Here is a 22,132-nt window from a genome sequence, read left to right as displayed (position 1 = left end):
CACCTTCAATGACCAAGAAATGAGTGACTGATAGCAGTTCTAACGCGGTGCATATTGATACTGGGGCGGCCATATTGTAACTGAAGTCACCGCCAGTTGTGTGTAGCAGCTTAGCAAGGTCACTGATGCACCGGGTAGTTATTTGGTGAGTTTCAACCAACATCCCTGCCAACTACCGGACCAACCCCACAACTCCTCGGAACTTTACAGCACTTTTAAGGTTTTCATTTGATTCAACCACGTACTATATGAATATACTCTGCTGTGTTCAGCATTCCTCTGTTATATTCTCTGAAATATTTCCCACTTTTGGAAATGAACTTTTCAATTGTATTCCGTGTAATCAAACAGGTACAAGAAAAACTTAGATCAATTTTTGCATCTCCAGTATTTAAAAACCTAGTCAAGTTTCCAAATCAATGAGCTTCAATTTTGTTGCGAGTCTAGAGTAATATGATTTCAAAAAATATACAAACTCCAACGCAAATTAAATACGTTCGAATCTACAATACGCGTGAGTTACTTGATAGGAAAATTCACTTATTACTTGTTTCGGTAGTGAAGGAACCTATTAGGTTAACTACAACAAACCTACAAACAATAGACATTTTCTCCACATCTATGTAAAACAATCACTTAATAGATATATTTTACAAAATAATATTACGAACTCTCATTCTTCTAGCAATTTTTGTCCACCAATAGGATGAGACCTAAGTTAGAATCATTGTAGATTACAAGCTTTGGAATACAAAGCTGGATACTGTTCGCATGAGAACTTCACTGGGGAAAACACTGAGCACTAGAAAGGACTCCAAAAGCCTGAGCCGACTGAATATATTCAACATCTCCCAAAAAGCACATTTCAATCAGGGAGATGGACGCAACTGAAAAAGATTTCTGAACAACAAAAAAGTAGTTTTCTTTCATGATCTCTCAGGAGCTGCTGTATTGCGCTTATATTATACAATAACTGACACCTTTGTTCACGAGAGCACGTTTCTTTCACGAGTTGTTTGAAAATCTGTGAATAAAATAGATCTGCTAATTTTCAAGTGAATAAATTCTCTACTTTTTAGATATGCAAATGAAAGCTGAAAAGCTGTTATAACTTGCCTAGAACTCATTCTAAGTCTCAAAAATTCTTCAATTACACAGATGATAATGATGTGAGAAAAGTCAATTTCATAACTCAAAAAAGTCATATGACGCATGCTCATACAAAATTAATTTTCATGGTCCTAATTTGAAGCTAATGATAAAGTATTATATACCAAAATGCTCAGAATGAATTACAGAAGAATGAAACAATAAAAACCAGAAAAGTCATATTTATCACATGTTCAACTTTCCGGGTACCCTTAATAGCTCAAAATTGCTAAAGTACGTGCTGTGCTGAAAATCTCCTCATTCATTCTTAATTCGAAGAATAACTACTTTTGATTGAAAAAGTGTACAGAGTATGGACACCATCGTAATATTTTAGAATACTATAAACTATAGTCCTCTTTAACAGTTCAATAATAAAAACTCTTGGTTATAAGATATCCAAGTACCACTACAAACATTCAAAATGAACCTAATGATCAAAACTTTGAAATTTTATCGAACTTGAATTGAATTGAATTTATTGCCAAAAATCACATACAAACACTTGTACAATACAATCACTATAGTATGCAATATACAATTACCTACAATTAGACATTTATTGTAACTTGCACAACAATAATAATCAATGTAATATTCGGCACTGCCAACATAAGATTCCTTGTGTGTTGGCAGTGAGATACGGTTGAGAACTATTCATCATATAAGACAGTGTTCAAAATGAGTAATGTGATTGAAAGAAATTGTGTAATGTGATTAAAAAATATAATAATATGTTTTTTTTTACCATCATACCTATATAAGATGATTTGAACCCTCTACCAGAAAATATTCATGCAGCAATTAAAACACTCACATAATGGAATATCAAGAACTTTATATTAGTGCGTTTCACCACGAGTATTGTGCAGATATTATTCAAATCATTCAAGTACCCCAATCTAAAATGTAAACCTGACACTTGTTCCCGATTTAAACAGCACAATTCTCACAAAATAATTGCACAACTCGAGTCAAGTGCTATGGCAAACATTATTCATCTCAACCCGTAAATAGAATCAGAACTCACTCAAGACAACAAATGCAGCCCTAATTTCTTCAATATAATCTTCAAACAATACGCAACTCGAGTGTATTTCTAAGACCAGGAGTGAATTCAGGTGCACACTTCAATGGTAAGACGCTTGCAGGTGAAATTTTGTGTACGATTAAACGTCTATATTGGAACAGATTAGTAGTGCTTAAGAATGAGAGAGATAGAGTGAGAAAGTGATGTCAATGGAGTGCGGTAAGAGGTTTTGCTAAGATTGCTGAGGCGTGCCTCTCTTGAATGCAAAGCACAAGACTTGCTTCGGTCTTGAGTCTTGTCTAGTCTTAAGTCTTGCTCTCAGTCTTGCTTAATATCGCAAGCTTGGTACACAGTCGTCATTTATTATCAGATTTCACCACCAAAACTGGAAGAGGATGGAAAATGGGGTGGGAAGAGTGAGAGTGAGAGAGGCATCGAATCACTGACGATATTAGACTGAGATAGAATTCAATTCAATTTGAACAGCTCTGTCCCTTATATTATATAAAATATTGGTCGGCACACTGAACGCAAGACCACACAAAAAATATGTAAAACTATACAAAATTTGTAATTTATCAAGACTTACATGAATGTTATCATTAAGTTATAATAGGATTCGGTAGTTTAATAGTTTGGTTCGACAGGTTACATTAAAACACTGCATTACACTGCCAAGAGAACAATCTTCATTACGATATATTTTCTATGAATGATATTTGGAAAGTCTTCAAGAAACCTCATTAAGAACTAATATCTAAGGGTACTAACAGAACGGTCAGGTATATTCAGCTTTTTGACCGAGCGAAGTGAGGTCTAAGATTCAAGTCGACGGTTTGGCATTTCTCTTAATGTTTAAATGGTTGAATGTTTATATGTTGCGCATTTATGGCGAAAGGCGGTAATAGATTTTCATGAAATTTGACAGGTATGTTCCTTTTTAATTGCGCGTCGACGTATATACAAGGTTTTTGTAAATTTTGCATTTCAAGGATAATATAAAAGGAAGAAGGAGCCTCCTTCGCCAATATTAGAGTAAAAATCAGACTATGCAATTATTCATCATAAATCAGCTGACAAGTGATTACACAGATGTGTGGAGAAGCCAGTCTATTGCTGTATTTCCATAAGGTCTATAGTTTCAATCAGGTACTTGTGATGAGAATACTGCGTGAGGTCTACTGTTCACAGCACTACTAGTCAAAGTCGTGATCAACAAGCATAAACACATTCTGAAGCATGGGTATGAACAGTACGTTTCTTCGATTTCCATTCACCTCGATGTCATTCTAATGTTTTTATCATTATCAGAAGATTATCAATCGAAACATAGATCTACACCGCGTCATGACTCTCTCTGTTTGCAACTTTGGGGACCTTCTCATGAGAAGAGACCTTGAAGACCCAATCTTTGAGGAATTGTTCTGCTTTTACTGGACAATATTCCAGCACTTGGTTAACTGCAATTTCTAATAAATCTTCCATAATTGTTCTACTATCTATGATGAGGAAAAAGTTTGGAAAAAGTACGAAAATTCGAATAGCATGTAAAATAGATTGATAGTTTTTCAAGATATATGGTTCTTGATAGAGTCACAGAGCATCAAGAAGTTCGAAAAATTAGTAATCAGGGTTCATATTTCTTGAAGTAGTCTTCAAATCTTAATGGATGAATAACTTTTTGTGTAGTTGAGAAGTTGATATTGTGGTAATTATTCATATTAAATAAAAGACTAAGAAATTGTTAAAAACTACAGATTTTATTAATAGTTAGAAAGACCGGTTTCGGTTGTCAATGACAATGGTGTAACAACCAAAACCGGTCTCTCTAACTATCAATAAAATCTGTGGTTTTTGACAATTTCTTAGTCTTTCTATTTAATGGATGAATTATTGAAATAATAAGTGCAGTGTGTTACCTACCTGTTTGCTGAGTAGAACCATGAGGAAAATGTAGCCGTTGATGAGTAGGCCTAGAATAGTGACAATGAAGATGGGAAGGCCCAGGGCCAACGAGGTCATCCCTCATAAGAGACACTTCACCACCCCTTTCCCTCACCCCTCACCCTCACACATCTGAAAAACACACAAAATAAAACCATTACAATATGAAGAATCTTATAGCATAGACTTAGATAGATATCAAAGCAGATTGAGTATCATGGATCAAACTAAGATTTCAAAAATCGTGGTTCTCATTCATCTACACAAGTACAAAATCAAATCAATGTTTCGGAGAGAATCAACAGTTTAAGAAACACAATTATTACAGATTTGAATGCAGTCATTTTCAACTGTATGAATGAAGTTTCTTCTGACAGGAGCACTTCCAAGTAACTTTCTACGTTTTCATCAGTGCTTGCTTGTTTAATTTAAAAGATCAAGTGTTCATGATTCGAATAAGTGTGAATAAGATCGACAATGGAGTTTGAATAGTGGGATTACGATTCAAATTGTCACTTTTGCAATGATTCTGACGATTGATCGTCAGAGTTTATATTATACAAGAATATCAAATACAATTATGATATTATGTTATGATTTCATAATATTATGTTATAATGATGTTATCAACCTAGTATAACAAACCGGATTGCAATGTAAAAGATGAAAAATTTATTATTTTCTTCAAGTCCCACTTGCAAAAAACTTGACAATCCTAGAAAATCAGAAGAATGGTTATCCATTGCCGGAAATAATATCACGTTGACCATCCAATTGGACATTACCAATCAAGTTACAAAATCATTGATGAGGGAATGATAGCCTTCCATTCTAGATATTTTCAAATACGGTTGATTGGTTCCCATTACTTGTTGATAATCTGGAGTATATTTCAATTCAATTCTAAATTAATTCTTAATATAAGCTATTGATCTATGATTTCGTTCTAAAAAGACCGCTAAGAATATTCAAGAATAAGATTTGAACTGAGAGAGTTCTGTGGTTTCTAACTTGATTTTCTTCCACAAATTTACAACGTAACGACAAAATTTTCTTAAAGAAATTTCTCGAGAAATGGCTCTCTCGATTACATACATATTTTACCATTTTACATATTTTTAGAGCAGGAATATTATCTATAACACAGCCTAAGAGCAGCTATCCTCACGTCGGTGAATAATTCAAGACATTAATCAGTACCTACTCCGACTTGTAGCCTACTCATGGTTACAACATCCCACACTACCCCTTCTCAACTACAGAGCCTTAATGATTACCAAGAGAAGCCTATCCATAAACCGTGTTCAAGCCAAGTCGTCGCCAGTAGCAAGCCTACAAATAGTGGCTGTGAATTTTTAAAGCTGTGTCAATAATTCAGAAGGCAGTGGAACGACAGTCTGCAACGCGCTCTGTATAATCTCCAACTTTACCGAGACATCCACTACAGTGAGATTCATTTCAAACTGTCGGCATTCCCGATACATAACAGCAATGCTTCCCAGTCAACTAATGCTGAAAGTTGGAAGTTGATCTCAGATCGAAGCCACGCACCATTGGCGATGATAGCAGCCGCCACTTCGAATCGGATGCTACTCACAAGTGCGGAAGCCAAGATTTTCGATTGGAATCTTGAAGAAATACTTCACAATAAGTGTTGATATTTGGATGTAAAGATTATCTTTCAGTCAATACTCAATATGAGACCGTATTATACATACGAGGAGGAGATTTTTGATCGGAGTCTCGGATAAGATGCATTTGGATACAATTTGAAGAAATCCTTCAGAATCTTGAAGAAATACTTCAGAATAAGTGTTGATATTCGGTTGTCAAGATTATTTTTAGTCAATACTCAATATGAAACCGAATTATACTAAACAGGGGAAGATTTTTGATAGGAACCTTGGCTAACATACATTTGGAATCAGTCTTATTATTATTTGATTGTTGAGATTATTTCCAGTCAATGTTCGAAAAGGAGATAGATCCTGCTCATGAGTGTGAACGTGAAGAGCTTAGATTATAGTCCTGGTTGAAGTGCGAGATTTTCGATTTGAATCTTGAAATAGTGCTTCTGAATGAGTGTTGATATTCGGTTGTAAATATTATTTTCAGTTAATGCTCAATATAAGACAGAATTTATTCTACATACGAGGGGGAGATTTTTGATCGGAGTCTTGGATGAGGTTCATCTATATACACTTATATTACGATTTGTTGGTGAAGATTATTTTCAGAAATTCTCGAAAAGGTGATAAATTCTACTGTATTTCATCGGATTAGATACATCTGTATACTATTTTATTATTATTTCAGTTTGTGAAGGTTATTTTCAGTCAATGCTCGAAAAGACGTTAAATCCTGCTCAAGAGTGGGAAGGAAAGAGTTTGGATTACAGTCTTGAAGACTATTCCATAAGTATGCTCACTTTTCGGGTCTGTGGAGAATATTGATTATAGTGAGATTCAGCTTTTAAAGTTAGCAGCTGATTTGGTATCCTTGTCTGTCATTTGAACAAAGCCTATCCCTTTTCAACTCCGTAGCGTTGTAAAGTGCTTGTAGGCTTTCTAGAAATATGATGAAATATTTTGGCAGTTAATTAGTAAGTTGTAATGTGTTGTTGTAGATAAAATTATGATTATGATTATTATTCCTTGGAGGAAGAGAAATTGATTTGAAACCTGTAATGTAGTGCAAAGTAGTTCTAATACTATTATAGTACTATTTTTTATATGATTTCAAGTGATTCCAATACTATTTCAGTGCGAAGTTTTGTATCTTGATTTGCGTGAGACACTTGTCACAATGCTATGTTGGAACAATAGATATGAAAAAGCCTACAATCAATTATTTTTTCTTCTTTGACTTCACCGTCCCACATTGTTATGGGTACAGTAAACACAATTTTTCACCTTATTCTATAAACTTGAGCCCACAAAAAGTCTGCAAATGAACAGTCCAGGCAACTTTACGTTCTCGGTCAACACTGGCATTCACTTCCAAAAAACGCGCACAAAAGTGCTCACGTTTCACAAAAATAATGAAACATTTTCTAAAAGTGAATTAAAATCCGTGAATGAAACGACGTCTACGGAGAAAAAATAGAGAAACTTAAAAGACAGTTGCTGTTTCCAAATGGAGAGCAGTAACACAGAAGGCTCTGAATCTCGGACATTTGCATTTGCAGAGTAAGAATGTATATGTATGCTGGTTGGGGTTTCTGAGTAGTGGTGGTTGTGAGAAGGGGTTTCAGAGGGGTTGGAAGGGGTACAAAGGGGTTCAGAAGAGGCACAGAGGGGGTGAAAAGGGATACAGAGGGGGGTTAAAAGGGGTACAGATGGGGGTAGTCTTTGTAAACGAAGTGAAGGCGAGCTCGAAACACAGCTTCGCAATCTGTGGCATCTCACTTGAAGCCAGCAGCATATATAATGCCCTTGTTCATTCTTGACTTGATAACTATATGCATGTACTTGGTGCGCATATATATGCGGCGGCGAGAGTGATTGCAGGGAGATGCGGTTTCTCCATTCATTTCCCATTCCTGCTAAACTGTCCGTTACAATGACAAACTTCCACCGCGATAGCGTTCACAATTATTTGACGAAGTTATAGCTGCAAACGCAGCTCATAACGGTCACAAATGTGCAGAGTTCAAACAGCATGGCAAGTGAAATTATTTGTCGTGTGATGAATGGTGATCGAATGATTTATCCCTTCGATTCATGGAGTAAGGATTGTTTGGGAAGCATTGAGTTTATAGAATTCAAGACTTATGAGACAATGTATGGTTCAAAACTATGTTGTTTTCCATGACGGAACAATTGATAATAACTCTCTTGATAATAACAAATTTATTTTTTACTGATAAGATATCTCAAATAACATTAATATGGTGAAAATAAATGCCAAAGATAAATAGATTACTGTGCAAAGTAGTTGGTACACAATATATCATTTGGTCACAACTACAGTTAGCTGGATTACATTACAAATTAATGTAAGAGTTATGTATGTGTATTTTGTGTGTTCACAATAAATCAAGTCCAACAAATGTGTATTTTTCGTATACAGTACATTAAGAATCACCATAAGTTCTGGTAGTTATTTGTTCAATATTAGCCAGGGCTGAAACATACTAGCAATATGTAACTTAGATGATAATTATTGTCTGATGATACATTGCAATTTGATATGAACGATATTATTGAAGAGCACTCTACGACAGTGCATTACTCTAATTACCTAAGTGTACACTACTATTCTGTGACCAATTCCTCAACGTTTTCTTGAATTTGTTATCAAAATACTTCAATGTGAAAAATAACACTCACGTTTTCTTCACAAGTTATTATTTTACGCCATCATAGGCGTACGTATTCTATTAAAATATTAGATGAAGCTCATATAGAAGATTATACAAGAAAAACAGGCAGATAATTATGTTCTGTATTTTTTTCCAGTAGTTCACCAGTTCTTTCCACCAAGAGCAAAATCAAAGATAAATGTTCAACAACAAATGCAACAGCCTCATCCAATGAATGATAAAAACAATGGAGGATGATCAAAAGCACAACAAATGTCAAAGTAATCAGTACATCAACACGAAGAAACAATTTTATTGAAAACAGTACAAATTGAAAGTACACACAATTTGAAAAGCTTTGTAGTTTGATGATGGAAGGTGTAGAAGGCAATAAATATATTGGACCATCCAGTGAGAGCCTGACTGCTTCTATTGCAGTGGGACCAATAGAACATGACTGTTTCTGTCATGATGATTCACTACCAAATGTCAGCAGCAGTTGAATAGGGAAAGTTGCAGCTTTTCATAGGAAATGCCGACAGTTTGAAGTGAATCTCAATATAGCAGCCAACACTGCAGTTCAAATAGTATTTACTCTACTTTTAGAGAAAACAGAGTCTGACATTCAGTTTTGACCCTTTCACCTTTTTGGAAGCGAGTTCGGTGACTGATACACTTTCAAAATTCTGATGGAATCATGTTGTCTGTAATAATAATAATATCGAGTGACCTGGCTGGCTCAGGTCTGGTGTCAGAGTTTTCAGGTCGCAGCTAATCAATTTCAGGGCCTCTGACATGACCTAACGACTGCTTTTTAGGCAGCCGGGACCGACGGCTTAACGTGTCCATCCGAAACACGGGAGTGGCCCGAGATAAATATCTTGCCCGGGCCGGGATTTGAACCCGGGCCTCTGAATCATAAAGCCAGTATCTGATCCACTCGACTACGGCCACTCCTGTAATGAGATCAACTATTGCTGATGTAGTGATTATTTCGGATACATAGAGGCAAAACTAGGAAGACGTTTTGACTAAGAAGTTTTTTTATTTTCATTCTGAGACCCAAAGTTGACAATGCGAGGAAAAAGTCAATGGTTATTGATTTATTCTGGGATCTGTCAAGTTTGCTAGCCAGAGCACCAGGCTAAAATTTCACAAAACTCTAGCTCTAACCTTTTATATGGGTGTGAAACCTGGGTGTTGTCAGGGCCAGATGAAAGTAGACTACAGGCATCTGAAATGATATTTCTCCGAAGAACCTATGGATGCAGCCGAGAGGACCATTTCAGAAATACTGAGATAAGGAAACAATTTAAAGTATTTTCTATAAATGAGAAGATATCTCAGAGTAGGTTTAAATGGTACCAGCATGTTAAGGAAGACTGGCTATCAAAATTGGTGCTCAACTACGAGCCAGTAGGCAAGAGAGACCGAAGCCGTCCAAGGAAAAGATGGGCAGATATGAGGTTCGGAACAGGCGGATATGCCTAAACCATGAAAGGAAGAAGAAGATCTGTCAAGTTCGTAATGAGATGTAGATGAATCAGCTACGAATATTCGAATAAATATCAAACGATTAAGTTAAATATCTCAGATATTGAGAGGGAAAACAAAAAAAAATGCTATCTTTCTGGAACATACAACTTATCATTAACGAATAAAACTATTTATATTTCTGAACGACTTGAGCCACAAATGGCGACCACGTGCTCTCCTAGAATTGAAAAATTGTAGATTTCTGTTATTTGTTGTAACACGTGCTCTGAACATATTGTATTGTGAGAATATGGACGCTCGAGAGCTAGAATGATAAAAAGAACCGTATCTAGAAACTATTGAGAATAGTTTTTTTTTATAGTATGAAATTAAACTTGAAGTGTAGTATTTTCAAAAATTCAATAATCTTGTATATTTATTTCTAATCATTACTAACTTATATTTTTGATCAATTTTTATAAATTCATTTTAATTTAAAGTTTATTAATAAATTTCATAATTAACCTTTGTTTTGTCTTTCCCTTACACATGACCCTGATTTATCTCTCTTTATCTTTTTCTCCTAATATTAGTTTAGTGAGTGAAATATAAGTGTAAATACAGTGAGTGAAATCATAGTACAGTTTATTTTATCAATCCAAAGTGATTGATTGGCGCCGGGCAAAATTCTGTATAGAGTGAGGGAGTTCGAAACCCACTCTAAACAAAAAACCACAGTGTGAAAGAGTTCATACTGTTGAAGAAAAACTTCATTCACGGTCTCACCTCAACATGAATCATTAAGTAAGAAAAAAAATCAAAACAAAACCGGTAAAAACGTAGCATGAGTGGATGAAGGACTGAAGAACAATCGATAAATATTTTTATGTTTTCGAATAGAATAAAACAATCTTCAGTATGTAAAGTATCGAATTTGGGTAGATAAAAATCCCTAACCGAAATAGTAATAGGTCTGAAAATAAAGTAACTGGCTAATATCGCCAAATAGATAATAACTAAGATTAGATAGCATCAGCTTGTTCTGGCTAAATGGTACAAAAACCTAAAAAGGATTTGAAGGAATTTTGTTGCTAATAAATAGATTATTATGTAAAATATTTTGAAGATTGAGGTTAGGTACATGTATTCACGGATCGGTGACCTAGAGATCGATCAAATCGAGAAACGTAGAATCTGACCAAAACCCCTTGGCAGAGCTCTATTGCAATCAAACGGTGTGCAATGTGAAAAAACACCTGATCACGTGGCTAATTATTAGGTAGCATGAAATTAATATTAATGTATAGAATATTAGCTAGCATGTAAAGAGCATAACAAATAAACCAAATAAAAATAATTAAGTGTATTCAGGAAATAAGAGGTACCAGGCGCATGAATACCGAATAAAATTTGCATGCACCAATAGTAAAACGGCAGTTAATAGGCGGCAGCTGTAGGCCAATTCAAAAATATTTCTATATATTTATATAAATGTACTGGATTTTGTGTTAAAACTTTGTATAGTCTATGTTATCGATATGGCTCGAAAGCAAAGAAATTATTAATCATACAATCTAAGCAATATTTTGGTATTTTTTGTAAGATCTATTTGAACCTAAATGGCGGAGGACTAAGATATTCAAATTTTATGTTAATTTGAAAGTCGGAAATAAGATTTGTAAAATTGAGAAAGGAGAACCAGCACTCGCCAACCAAATGCCACCAGGAGAGCACCCCAAATATTTTAGAGCGTAGTACCTTGCTAATAAATTTGTAAAAGTTAAAGTTAAATCAAATTATTAAATTTCTTAAAGGACTTCGTGATGCTATTGTAAAGCAGAAGTCATTTTCAATTTCAAAATAAATTTATAACCCTTTGGAAGAGACGATTCCGGCTACCATATTCCCGGACCACATGGAGTTGGATCGACATCGGCGGCTTACAAAAGATTTTCGACACATGAGTGATAAATATTGAATTAGTGATGGGCGCCCTAGTGCTTCGAATTAATCTAATAATCAAAGCTAGCTCGTCGAAAGGGTTTTTATTATAAATTAAGAAATTAATAAGAGTAATACTTGCGCAAGTAAAATTAGTATTAAAGGTATTTTATTGAAAGAAAAATATAGATCAATATTTCAGAAATTTCTATTAAATCAAAGAAGTATAAAATCTAGGCTATTAAAACATATGCATATGATATTTAATTTTTGCAATATAATTTGCGATAGTTTGTTATAGCTCTAACTCACTAGATGAATGGCTCTACCTATTCCGTCAGGTGCCGAATCTTGCACCCTGAGATAAAAATATATATTCGATATAAAGAAATCTACTAAGTACTAGAGATTTTAATATATATATATTTGGATTATTAGTGGCTAATTTATCAAGCTGATCTTAAAGCACATATTTTTAATTGAATTGTCCAAGTCGACAAGTATTAGCAAGCACATATCGCAGCTACATGCAAAAGAATGCATATGATTTCAAGATAAAGGCACATGGTAATGATTCGTGCCATAAATCTAGAATATAAAGTTTAGCCTGTGATATTTTACTGATTTCAATTATTGTTCTATTTTTATATTATATTTTTTATTGCTCTGTATATATTTTTTGCCTCGATCTATTTTTTGCATTATTTGTTTAATATTTATGTATGAAACGTTTATGGTGTGCAATTTATTTTTTATTCCTCAACACTATAGTATAAGTATCATATTTATATATATTTATTTTTATTGAATTACAAGAGTTATAGGAGAAGCCCATATCTAGGCCTATCAAGATTTTTGAGACTGAATCCTATTAAAAAACCACGACCTAAATATATGATTATATCGAATATCTCATGCTTTACCGACTGATGCCAAGCAGGAGGCTAATCGTTATTTAAATATAAAGAATAACGTGACATAAAACATGCCGTACCAACGTGGGACTGATGATGAGAGCCAAGCTCATTGAATAATTATTTGAAATTAAGTCAATAACCATATTGAAAATTATAGATAACTTATACGAGTTTTGAGGAAAACAGGCGAAGTGAAATTTGTATTACTTTTTGGGGAATCAATAGCTTTAAATAAGAGAAATTATATGTTTTAAAGAAAATTTTATATTATTATTGAAGAAAATATATTTTATAGAGAGAGCTATTATATTTTATGGACCTAAACTGCTAGTCAGAAATCAATGAATAGTATTATTATATTATAAGAGCTTAAGTAATAAATAGGTTACCTGGCTTGTAATGTCCATAGGCCTATCCTCATTTGTGTCCTTATTAATGCCTTGTTGGCCAAAACTTTCACTTTTTTAACAAACACTTGACACTTAATCCATTTTTAAAATATGAGTCTCTTTTTGTCCACGCAAAGTAAGGTAGCAGACACACTGCAGACGGCGATAGTAGCGGAGATCGACGCTGAGGGGGGCGCGATGGAGTCCAACGCCCAGATCTCTTCAATCACCGCCAAGAATCCTGTGAACAGTAATAAACCGTTAAATGTCTCCCAAGAAGCAATAAGAAGGGTTATAGTAGAGGGGATGATCAAGTCATTTTCTAATAGTTTAGAAAAAACAATGACCATGGCAATGAAGGACTTGAAGGCGGAAATGAAGGAAATGCGGGAATCATTGAAGGATACATCGGTAAGAACGGGTAAGGAAACTGCGGACACAATATCAGCATCTACCGCTGAAAATCAAGAACTAATTACAACCGATTTAACAGCAAAAATAGATACTGTCACTTGTGAGTTAAATGAAAGAATAGATAACCTACCAGCACAAAACACTTCGCGAATTCATGAAATAGCTCACCCAAATTCTGATATAAATCAAAACATAGTACAACTTAATTCATTGGAGACAGCCGTTGGAGAACAGCAATTATTTTCATCTGAATTTAATGCCGAAGTAGTAGAAAATGAAACAGAAGCTTCTAGTCATTGGAAACAGGCCCAAGAGAAGTTAGTAAAACTTGAAAGTCAAATACATCAATTTCCGCACGAGAATATAGAGCCTATTCCCATAGCAACGTTTGATTCACTACACAGTTTCAATGAATTAGGCCGTTTTGACAATACAGACCGCTATCTCCAACCTAAAGAATTTATAGATCAGATAAAACTAGTTCAATCATTAACACCCACCTCTTGGAATTTTTGGCGTCTTCGTTTGACTAGTTTATTGATTGGCGAACCCCTGATGTTCTTTCGGAGTAGAGCCCATGAATTTACATCATTGGATGAGTTTGTAGCTGTCTTCCTGGAACAGTATTGGAGCAGAAGTAAACAGTTGGACGTGCTAGCGGACATTATATCATGAGATTTCAACCCTAACTTAGACGGTGCATGTACCACTTTCGTCACTGCCCTACAGTTTAAAAATTCTCAATTGAGCGAGCCCATTAATGAATCGGCATTAGCAAGTATTATTTTAAAGAAGCTACCGTATCAAGTTAGAATGGCACTCGCCACACAACCCATTACTGATTGCAAGCAGCTGATAAATCATTTATATGGCATACAGTCTGTGATGGCAATATCAAACCACCGTTCAGAACAGAGATACGCACAAAATCAACATAACTCAGAGTTTAATCAGTATAACAGCCAAAATTATGAACCGGTATCATATGATCGCTACCGATCTGCCCCTCAATTTGAACGCCGCTATGAGCACAGGCAAAATGGTAACTGGAATAATGAAAAATTTCAAAATCGCACAACCAACCACTATGCCCAGCAGAGCAACCGTAAGAATCACTATGATGGCCGTGATCGATTAAACTCAAATAATAATCACACTCAGAACAATTACAACAGAAATTACAAACCGCCACCTCAGCAAGTAAGCACAAACTACACCATAGCGCATGCAACAGGATTAAATCAACAAAAAACACAAGATAACCCACCACCAGACACACAGGAGCCCATACAAGACAGCCTACCGCAAAAAACCGCCGCCCACCATGCACCAAAACCAGCCGCAAGCATCAATCCCTACTAAACATCCTGTTCCCTACCGAAGATCTCTCACCGCCGGCGAACACCAACAGCCACCAGGATCATGTTATAATTCAGGAGTTGGTGAATACAAAACAAATTGAAAATGTAACAGATCCGCGCACAGAATCCATGCACCCGCACCAATGGACACCACCGAAGCAGACCAAGGACCCCAAGATAGAAGACCGAAAGGACGGACTACCGGACAAAAGGAGCGACCACCGCAAGGCCCCGGAGACGGAGGCGCCCGAGGACACCCGACCGACATCAGGACCGGGAGAACATGCACCGCAAGGCCCGGAGGCGGAAGAAGCGACGAAGGAGGAACCGCGCGCGCGCATACCGGCCGCATGCACGGTTCAAACGCCCGAAGAGGACACCGGACCGGCACCGAGGAAGACAGGAAGCCGACAACCTGCATCCGCGGCACATACGCTTTAAAGGCTATGATCAGCGATGTGACCGAAAAAAGGAAGCAAATAATTGGAACAAAAATGGAACTGGTAACAAAGCAACTATGGATTCATGCCGGGAAAGTAATGGAGTGGACTACTTATGGAGATATATTAAGGATAAACGGTGTTTGAGAAGAATGGAAGCAATAAAAAATAATATAAAGAAAGTGGAAGTACCTGGATATTATATGTTGAGAGAATATGTTGTTAAAAAGTTGATAAATGTTTTGATATGGTGTGTAATGTTTGTAATAATGGCTGTGATATTAATAAAAGACTGTGTTGTGGATAGGACGGAAAATATTGTATTGTTATTATTAAAATGAATCTATGATTGATAATTGGAAATTTAATATTATTATAAAAATGTTTATTGTCTTGAGCATAATGAGTTATAATGAACCGAAATCAAGAATATTAAATGATAATGAAAGGAAGGATGAGTTTAGAGTACAGATTGATTGGAAAAAGAATGGATTAAAAGGAATTATCATAAATGAAGCTTGGAATTATTTAAAGGAATACACCAGATATAAGGGCTTTAAATTCATGAAGATAAATTATCAATTAGGACAGCCTCAACAACCGGACAGCAGATAACCGAACGGCCTACAGTATAGCCACAAACAGAATGCAAGAAGATGCAAGTAAACCATGGGATTTTTACATGCAATATCGTCAAATTTGAAATAATACGATAAGCAATCAAAGAAAACACCACTATCAAGCCAATTACTAACCTTTCGTAATAAATTTAATCTTGGCATAGAACCGCATGGCAACAATCCAGTGTTTTAATTCCTTCCAACCTTTAGAAGCCTGCAATAAGAAAAAGAATAATTTTTAAATATGTAATTAAATTAGCTACATCAACTAAAAAAGGACACAAGCGGGGATAGTATGTTTAAAAATTGTTAATTACCTTTGAAAGGAAAAAAATGCAGCAATTAGGTTAGTTATGAAATTCGACAGCAAATTCTGATGTAACATGTAGCAGTATTAAACGTAGAACCAGTGACCAGCTGGGCAAAGCCAACTAAATCAAATATGTAATGTCTGTAAACATATGATTATAAAAAAGTATGGTAACCCCAAAATTGTTATTTATTATTGTTATTATTATTGTTATTATTATTGTTATTTATTATTGTTATTATTATTGTTATTTATTATATTATTAATGTCGGTATATTTATTTATATGTTTTATATTTATTACCGTTAGTTATGCCACGTTTGTTACCTGAAAAAAAAAAAAACTAAAGTGAATACAAGCTACCAAAAAACCAAAGAGCCATTAGCAAAAGAAAAGTATTGTACCTGATGTATAGAAAATTATTTATATTAAGACCTAAGAAATACTATAAGATATAAGCCCAGAAGTTTGTGAATCGAAATTATTGTCTGAAAGGAATCGATTGTGAGAATCATGAAATATGTGTAGTTAGGTTGGCGGCCCTGCGAGCAGCGAATTTAAAAATATTATGTTTTAAGTGTTGTCAGGAGGAGTGCGTTTAGAAGTTTATATTTATGATATTTTATGTGTGTTGAGGAGGAGAATTTGTTATTGTATTTGATAAAGGTATAAAGGAGATGCAGCAAATATGTCTGCGAACTGTGATAGAAGTATGAGAGTATAATTTATAAATAAAGTATAGTATATATCGATGAATTGAAGGGTGGGTTTTCATTAAAAACATTGTGATTCTCAAATATTTTGAATTCAAACCCAGGGGCGCGTGTAAAGTATCGAATTTGGGTAGATAAAAATCCCTAACCGAAATAGTAATAGGTCTGAAAATAAAGTAACTGGCTAATATTGCCAAATAGATAATAACTAAGATTAGATAGCATCAGCTTGTTCTGGCTAAATGGTACAAAAACCTAAAAAGGATTTGAAGGAATTTTGTTGCTAATAAATAGATTATTATGTAAAATATTTTGAAGATTGAGGTTAGGTACATGTATTCACGGATCGGTGACCTAGAGATTGATCAAATCGAGAAACGTAGAATCTGACCAAAACCCCTTGGCAGAGCTCTATTGCAATCAAACGGTGTGCAATGTGAAAAAACACCTGATCACGTGGCTAATTATTAGGTAGCATGAAATTAATATTAATGTATAGAATATTAGCTAGCATGTAAAGAGCATAACAAATAAACCAAATAAAAATAATTAAGTGTATTCAGGAAATAAGAGGTACCAGGCGCATGAATACCGAATAAAATTTGCATGCACCAATAGTAAAACGGCAGTTAATAGGCGGCAGCTGTAGGCCAATTCAAAAATATTTCTATATATTTATATAAATGTACTGGATTTTGTGTTAAAACTTTGTATAGTCTATGTTATCGATATGGCTCGAAAGCAAAGAAATTATTAATCATACAATCTAAGCAATATTTTGGTATTTTTTGTAAGATCTATTTGAACCTAAATGGTGGAGGACTAAGATATTCAAATTTTATGTTAATTTGAAAGTCGGAAATAAGATTTGTAAAATTGAGAAAGGAGAACCAGCACTCGCCAACCAAATGCCACCAGGAGAGGACCCCAAATATTTTAGAGCGTAGTACCTTGCTAATAAATTTGTAAAAGTTAAAGTTAAATCAAATTATTAAATTTCTTAAAGGACTTCGTGATGCTATTGTAAAGCAGAAGTCATTTTCAATTTCAAAATAAATTTATAACCCTTTGGAAGAGACGATTCCGGCTACCATATTCCCGGACCACATGGAGTTGGATCGACATCGGCGGCTTACAAGAAGATTTTCGACACGTGAGTGATAAATATTGAATTAGTGATGGGCGCCCTAGTGCTTCGAATTAATCTAATAATCAAAGCTAGCTCGTCGAAAGGGTTTTTATTATAAATTAAGAAATTAATAAGAGTAATACTTGCGCAAGTAAAATTAGTATTAAAGGTATTTTATTGAAAGAAAAATATAGATCAATATTTCAGAAATTTCTATTAAATCAAAGAAGTATAAAATCTAGGCTATTAAAACATATGCATATGATATTTAATTTTTGCAATATAATTTGCGATAGTTTGTTATAGCTCTAACTCACTAGATGAATGGCTCTACCTATTCTGTCAGGTGCCGAATCTTGCACCCTGAGATAAAAATATATATTCGATATAAAGAAATCTACTAAGTACTAGAGATTTTAATATATATATATTTGGATTATTAGTGGCTAATTTATCAAGCTGATCTTAAAGCACATATTTTTAATTGAATTGTCCAAGTCGACAAGTATTAGCAAGCACATATCGCAGCTACATGCAAAAGAATGCATATGATTTCAAGATAAAGGCACATGGTAATGATTCGTGCCATAAATCTAGAATATAAAGTTTAGCCTGTGATATTTTACTGATTTCAATTATTGTTCTATTTTTATATTATATTTTTTATCGCTCTGTATATATTTTTTGCCTCGATCTATTTTTTGCATTATTTGTTTAATATATGTATGAAACGTTTATGGTGTGCAATTTATTTTTTATTCCTCAACACTATAGTATAAGTATCATATTTATATATATTTATTTTTATTGAATTACAAGAGTTATAGGAGAAGCCCATATCTAGGCCTATCAAGATTTTTGAGACTGAATCCTATTAAAAAACCACGACCTAAATATATGATTATATCGAATATCTCATGCTTTACCGACTGATGCCAAGCAGGAGGCTAATCGTTATTTAAATATAAAGAATAACGTGACAAGTATTAGTTTTCTATGACCATGCTCACAAAGAAACAGAAGAACGTGAAGTTAAGAGATTCTTCAGTTATGAAAATATCGCGTAATACCGTCGCTATGATAATATCAATGTAGAAAAAGCTCAGGCCTTTTAGATGATAGATGGATCCAGAAAAGCGAATTATGAACGTCGGTGTTTAAAATTGAGGCGGCAAATAATACTCTGAGCTTGCTGGAGTAAGAGTGCTTCAATAAAATCATTCATTACCTGAGACGGCCTCCTAGCAAGATTATAATGTAGTACAGTCCTCTCCAAAAATGTTTTAAAAATGAGGAAAAAGCCTTTGGCAGCTATGCAAAGTGGGGTCTTCATTTCTATTCCGAAAGCGATGCATTCTGCTTTATTAAAATCAGCACCAAAGACTGGCAGGCAAGTGGTCCCGGGAAGAGGAACAAGGATGAAAAATAATTGATGGAGATGAAACGAGTGAAGAGTGGAAGTAAAGGAGAGTAGAAGATGGGCGAGGAGAACGAAGATGGGGAAAAAAGGACAGGAAGATGTGGGTGATAGATTGAAAGGACGGGTATGAGAAGAGAAAACGGATTAAGAGGAAAGAGTGAGATAAAAACGGTAATGAGAAGAGAAAAATATCAATGAAGAGAGAGAAGGAGAATAGGAATTAGTGAGGGAACGATTAGTTTATAACTCCAGACTTAAAGAAAGATTGACGATGAATTAAAATAAAAATAATTGAAAGGAGACAACTAAATATAAAATGAAGGGGGAAATCAAATGGATTGGGATGATATAAAACATATGAAAGTTGAGGAACTATTCAAAATGGGTGTGAAAAAAGACAGAGTACATAGGATAAATATTGAAGAATCAGCAGAGAGATGATGGTTCGGGATGAAGGGAGAAATAGAGGTAGAAGAAGAGAGAAAAAAGGTAGAGAGGGAGAAGGTATGTATGGATAAAGGAAAGAAAGCGAAGTTCAGTGAGAGCACAACCAGAAGAAGACGCACTAGTAAGAAACAAAGAATATTAGAAGGGAAATGGAGATTATGAGGAGCGAGAGTGAGATATAGGAGGTGAGTTAAAACGGTAAAAGGGAAAGACTTGGAGAGAGATAAGGAAGTAAAACAATAGAAGCAGAGAGAAGATCATAAATTTCTTATTGTTGAAGGAGTAAAGGATTAGGATAAGGAAGAAAGAGATCAAGGGAAGGAAAGGAAGTAAAGGAGAAGGAGAATCGAATTGAATTGAATAATTGCGGAGTTAGGATTCTAGGTCCTCTCTGCCACACAACCCTAGAGGAGAAGGAGGAGGAGAAAGAAAAGGAGAAGGAGAAGAAGAATCGAATTAAATTTAATAACTGCGGAGTTAGGATTCTAGGTCCTCTCTGCCACACAACCCTAGAGGAGAAGGAGGAGGAGAAAGAAAAGGAGAAGGAGAAGAAGAAGAAGAAGAAGAAGAAGAGGAAAACTAAGAAGAAGAATATGAATAACAAGGAGGAGAAGAAGGAAAAGGAGAAAAAGGAAGAGGAGAAGAAAATAACAGGAGAGCTGAAGGTTGATGGGAAAGCGAAGATGAGGAAACCAAGTGGAACCAAGAGAAGGGAGTGAGTGAGTGGGAGAAGAGGGTAGTGGATATTATACATCTTCGGTTGGTTTCCTTGATCCAGGATTTTCCATCAGTAAGAAACTCGTCCGGCCCAGTTGAAAGGATCAGAAATGCCAAAAGATGGCAAATGATTTCGCTACGTTGAGACTATTGAAGATTACGGAGATGATGATGCTCTGTTGGGTGGCTATCCTTATTAGAAAACGGAAATGACTCACTGCGGGCTTTTTGAGATGTTTGTATCGTTCTGGTGCGCCGGCCAAATAATGATCAGTCCAACTGGAACTGAATTGCAGTTTTTAAATTCCAGATTTTGAGAATCATCAAGCTGCAATTACTACTTTATCAATCATTTATTACTTTGATTTAACGACTCAAAGACTCAAATTTCTTGAACTGATATAATTCAACACTGATTACATACAGAAATATTCAAATTTCCTCTGATCATTTCGACTAAACAAGAGCAGGTAGAACGGTATTTTTATACCACTATATTTTTCAAGTAGATTCTTCCAAGTCCTAGCTGTAGAAACCTGGAAGAATTCAGCCACTGAATTATTTTGGGGATCAAATTCTGCAAAGTATTCGTTATACTTCCCATCAAGTCTCGAGTTATTACACAATCTCCATCACCGATATTCATTATTCATATGGAATTTTGATCGAGAAAAAATACATCTAATATCAAATATCGAGTACAAATCGCACAGATATTTTCCGTTTCCAGAAATCTGTTCATAAATGGTACAAATCAAGTAAATGTATCACATACGTTCACATTTAAATATATTTATCATTTTAATAAATTGTTCTTTGTATCAATATGAATAAAATAACAGAATTCAACTCGAGAAACAAACCAAGGTTATAAAATTACATTTTTTATCATAAATATATGTAAAAATATGTTAAAATAATATAACAAAGTGCTGTAGATCCACCGGGAGTATTTCATATTCATGCGAAGTAATACAAGAAATTATTACAGAACATATCATATCATTGATGATAAATGGATGCATACAATACGAGAATATATATATATCATAGATCATATCTCATGAATGTTATGAGACGTCACCTTGACAAAGACAATTAGAAACAATTAACTGACTACAATCAATGCATAATACGTTAGAGCATCTCCAGGAAAATGGAGAATATCACACATATCTTTGTATCAATACACGCCACAGAATGTGAGGAATTCACTGAATGAAGATGTTCTGTTAGTGAATGATCAAAGTGGTTCATTGATAAAAGCAGTGCGAAGTTCAGGGATATCAGAAAAGAGATATTGCTGTGAATCATGGGAAGCTGTACAAGAATCAAGAGCTAAATTTCAAAGTTGTAGTAACAAATAAAATTTATCCATTGACATAAAATATGTTTTTCAAAGAGTTATTAGA

The 22,132-nt window shown here is 34.8% G+C and overlaps 1 protein-coding gene across 4 annotated transcripts in view; it reads right to left on the bottom strand.

Annotated features, from left to right (window-relative positions):
• The window catches only part of LOC111064200, a 241,592-nt gene that overhangs the window by 45,872 nt on the left and 173,588 nt on the right, over window positions 1-22,132 (bottom strand). For all 4 annotated transcript variants that reach the window (XM_039437132.1, XM_039437130.1, XM_039437129.1 and 1 more), the window contains one exon: window positions 4,103-4,255. In XM_039437132.1, coding sequence (XP_039293066.1) covers window positions 4,103-4,201 — 99 coding nt within the window. In that variant the 5' untranslated portion in view covers window positions 4,202-4,255. The remainder of the gene's footprint in view (window positions 1-4,102; window positions 4,256-22,132) is intronic.

Source organism: Nilaparvata lugens, chromosome 10 (genome assembly GCF_014356525.2).
Source record: "Nilaparvata lugens isolate BPH chromosome 10, ASM1435652v1, whole genome shotgun sequence".
NCBI lineage: Eukaryota > Metazoa > Arthropoda > Insecta > Hemiptera > Delphacidae > Nilaparvata > Nilaparvata lugens.
The sequence above is the reverse complement of the archived record's forward strand: the minus strand, read 5'-3'. Positions and strand labels throughout refer to the sequence as shown.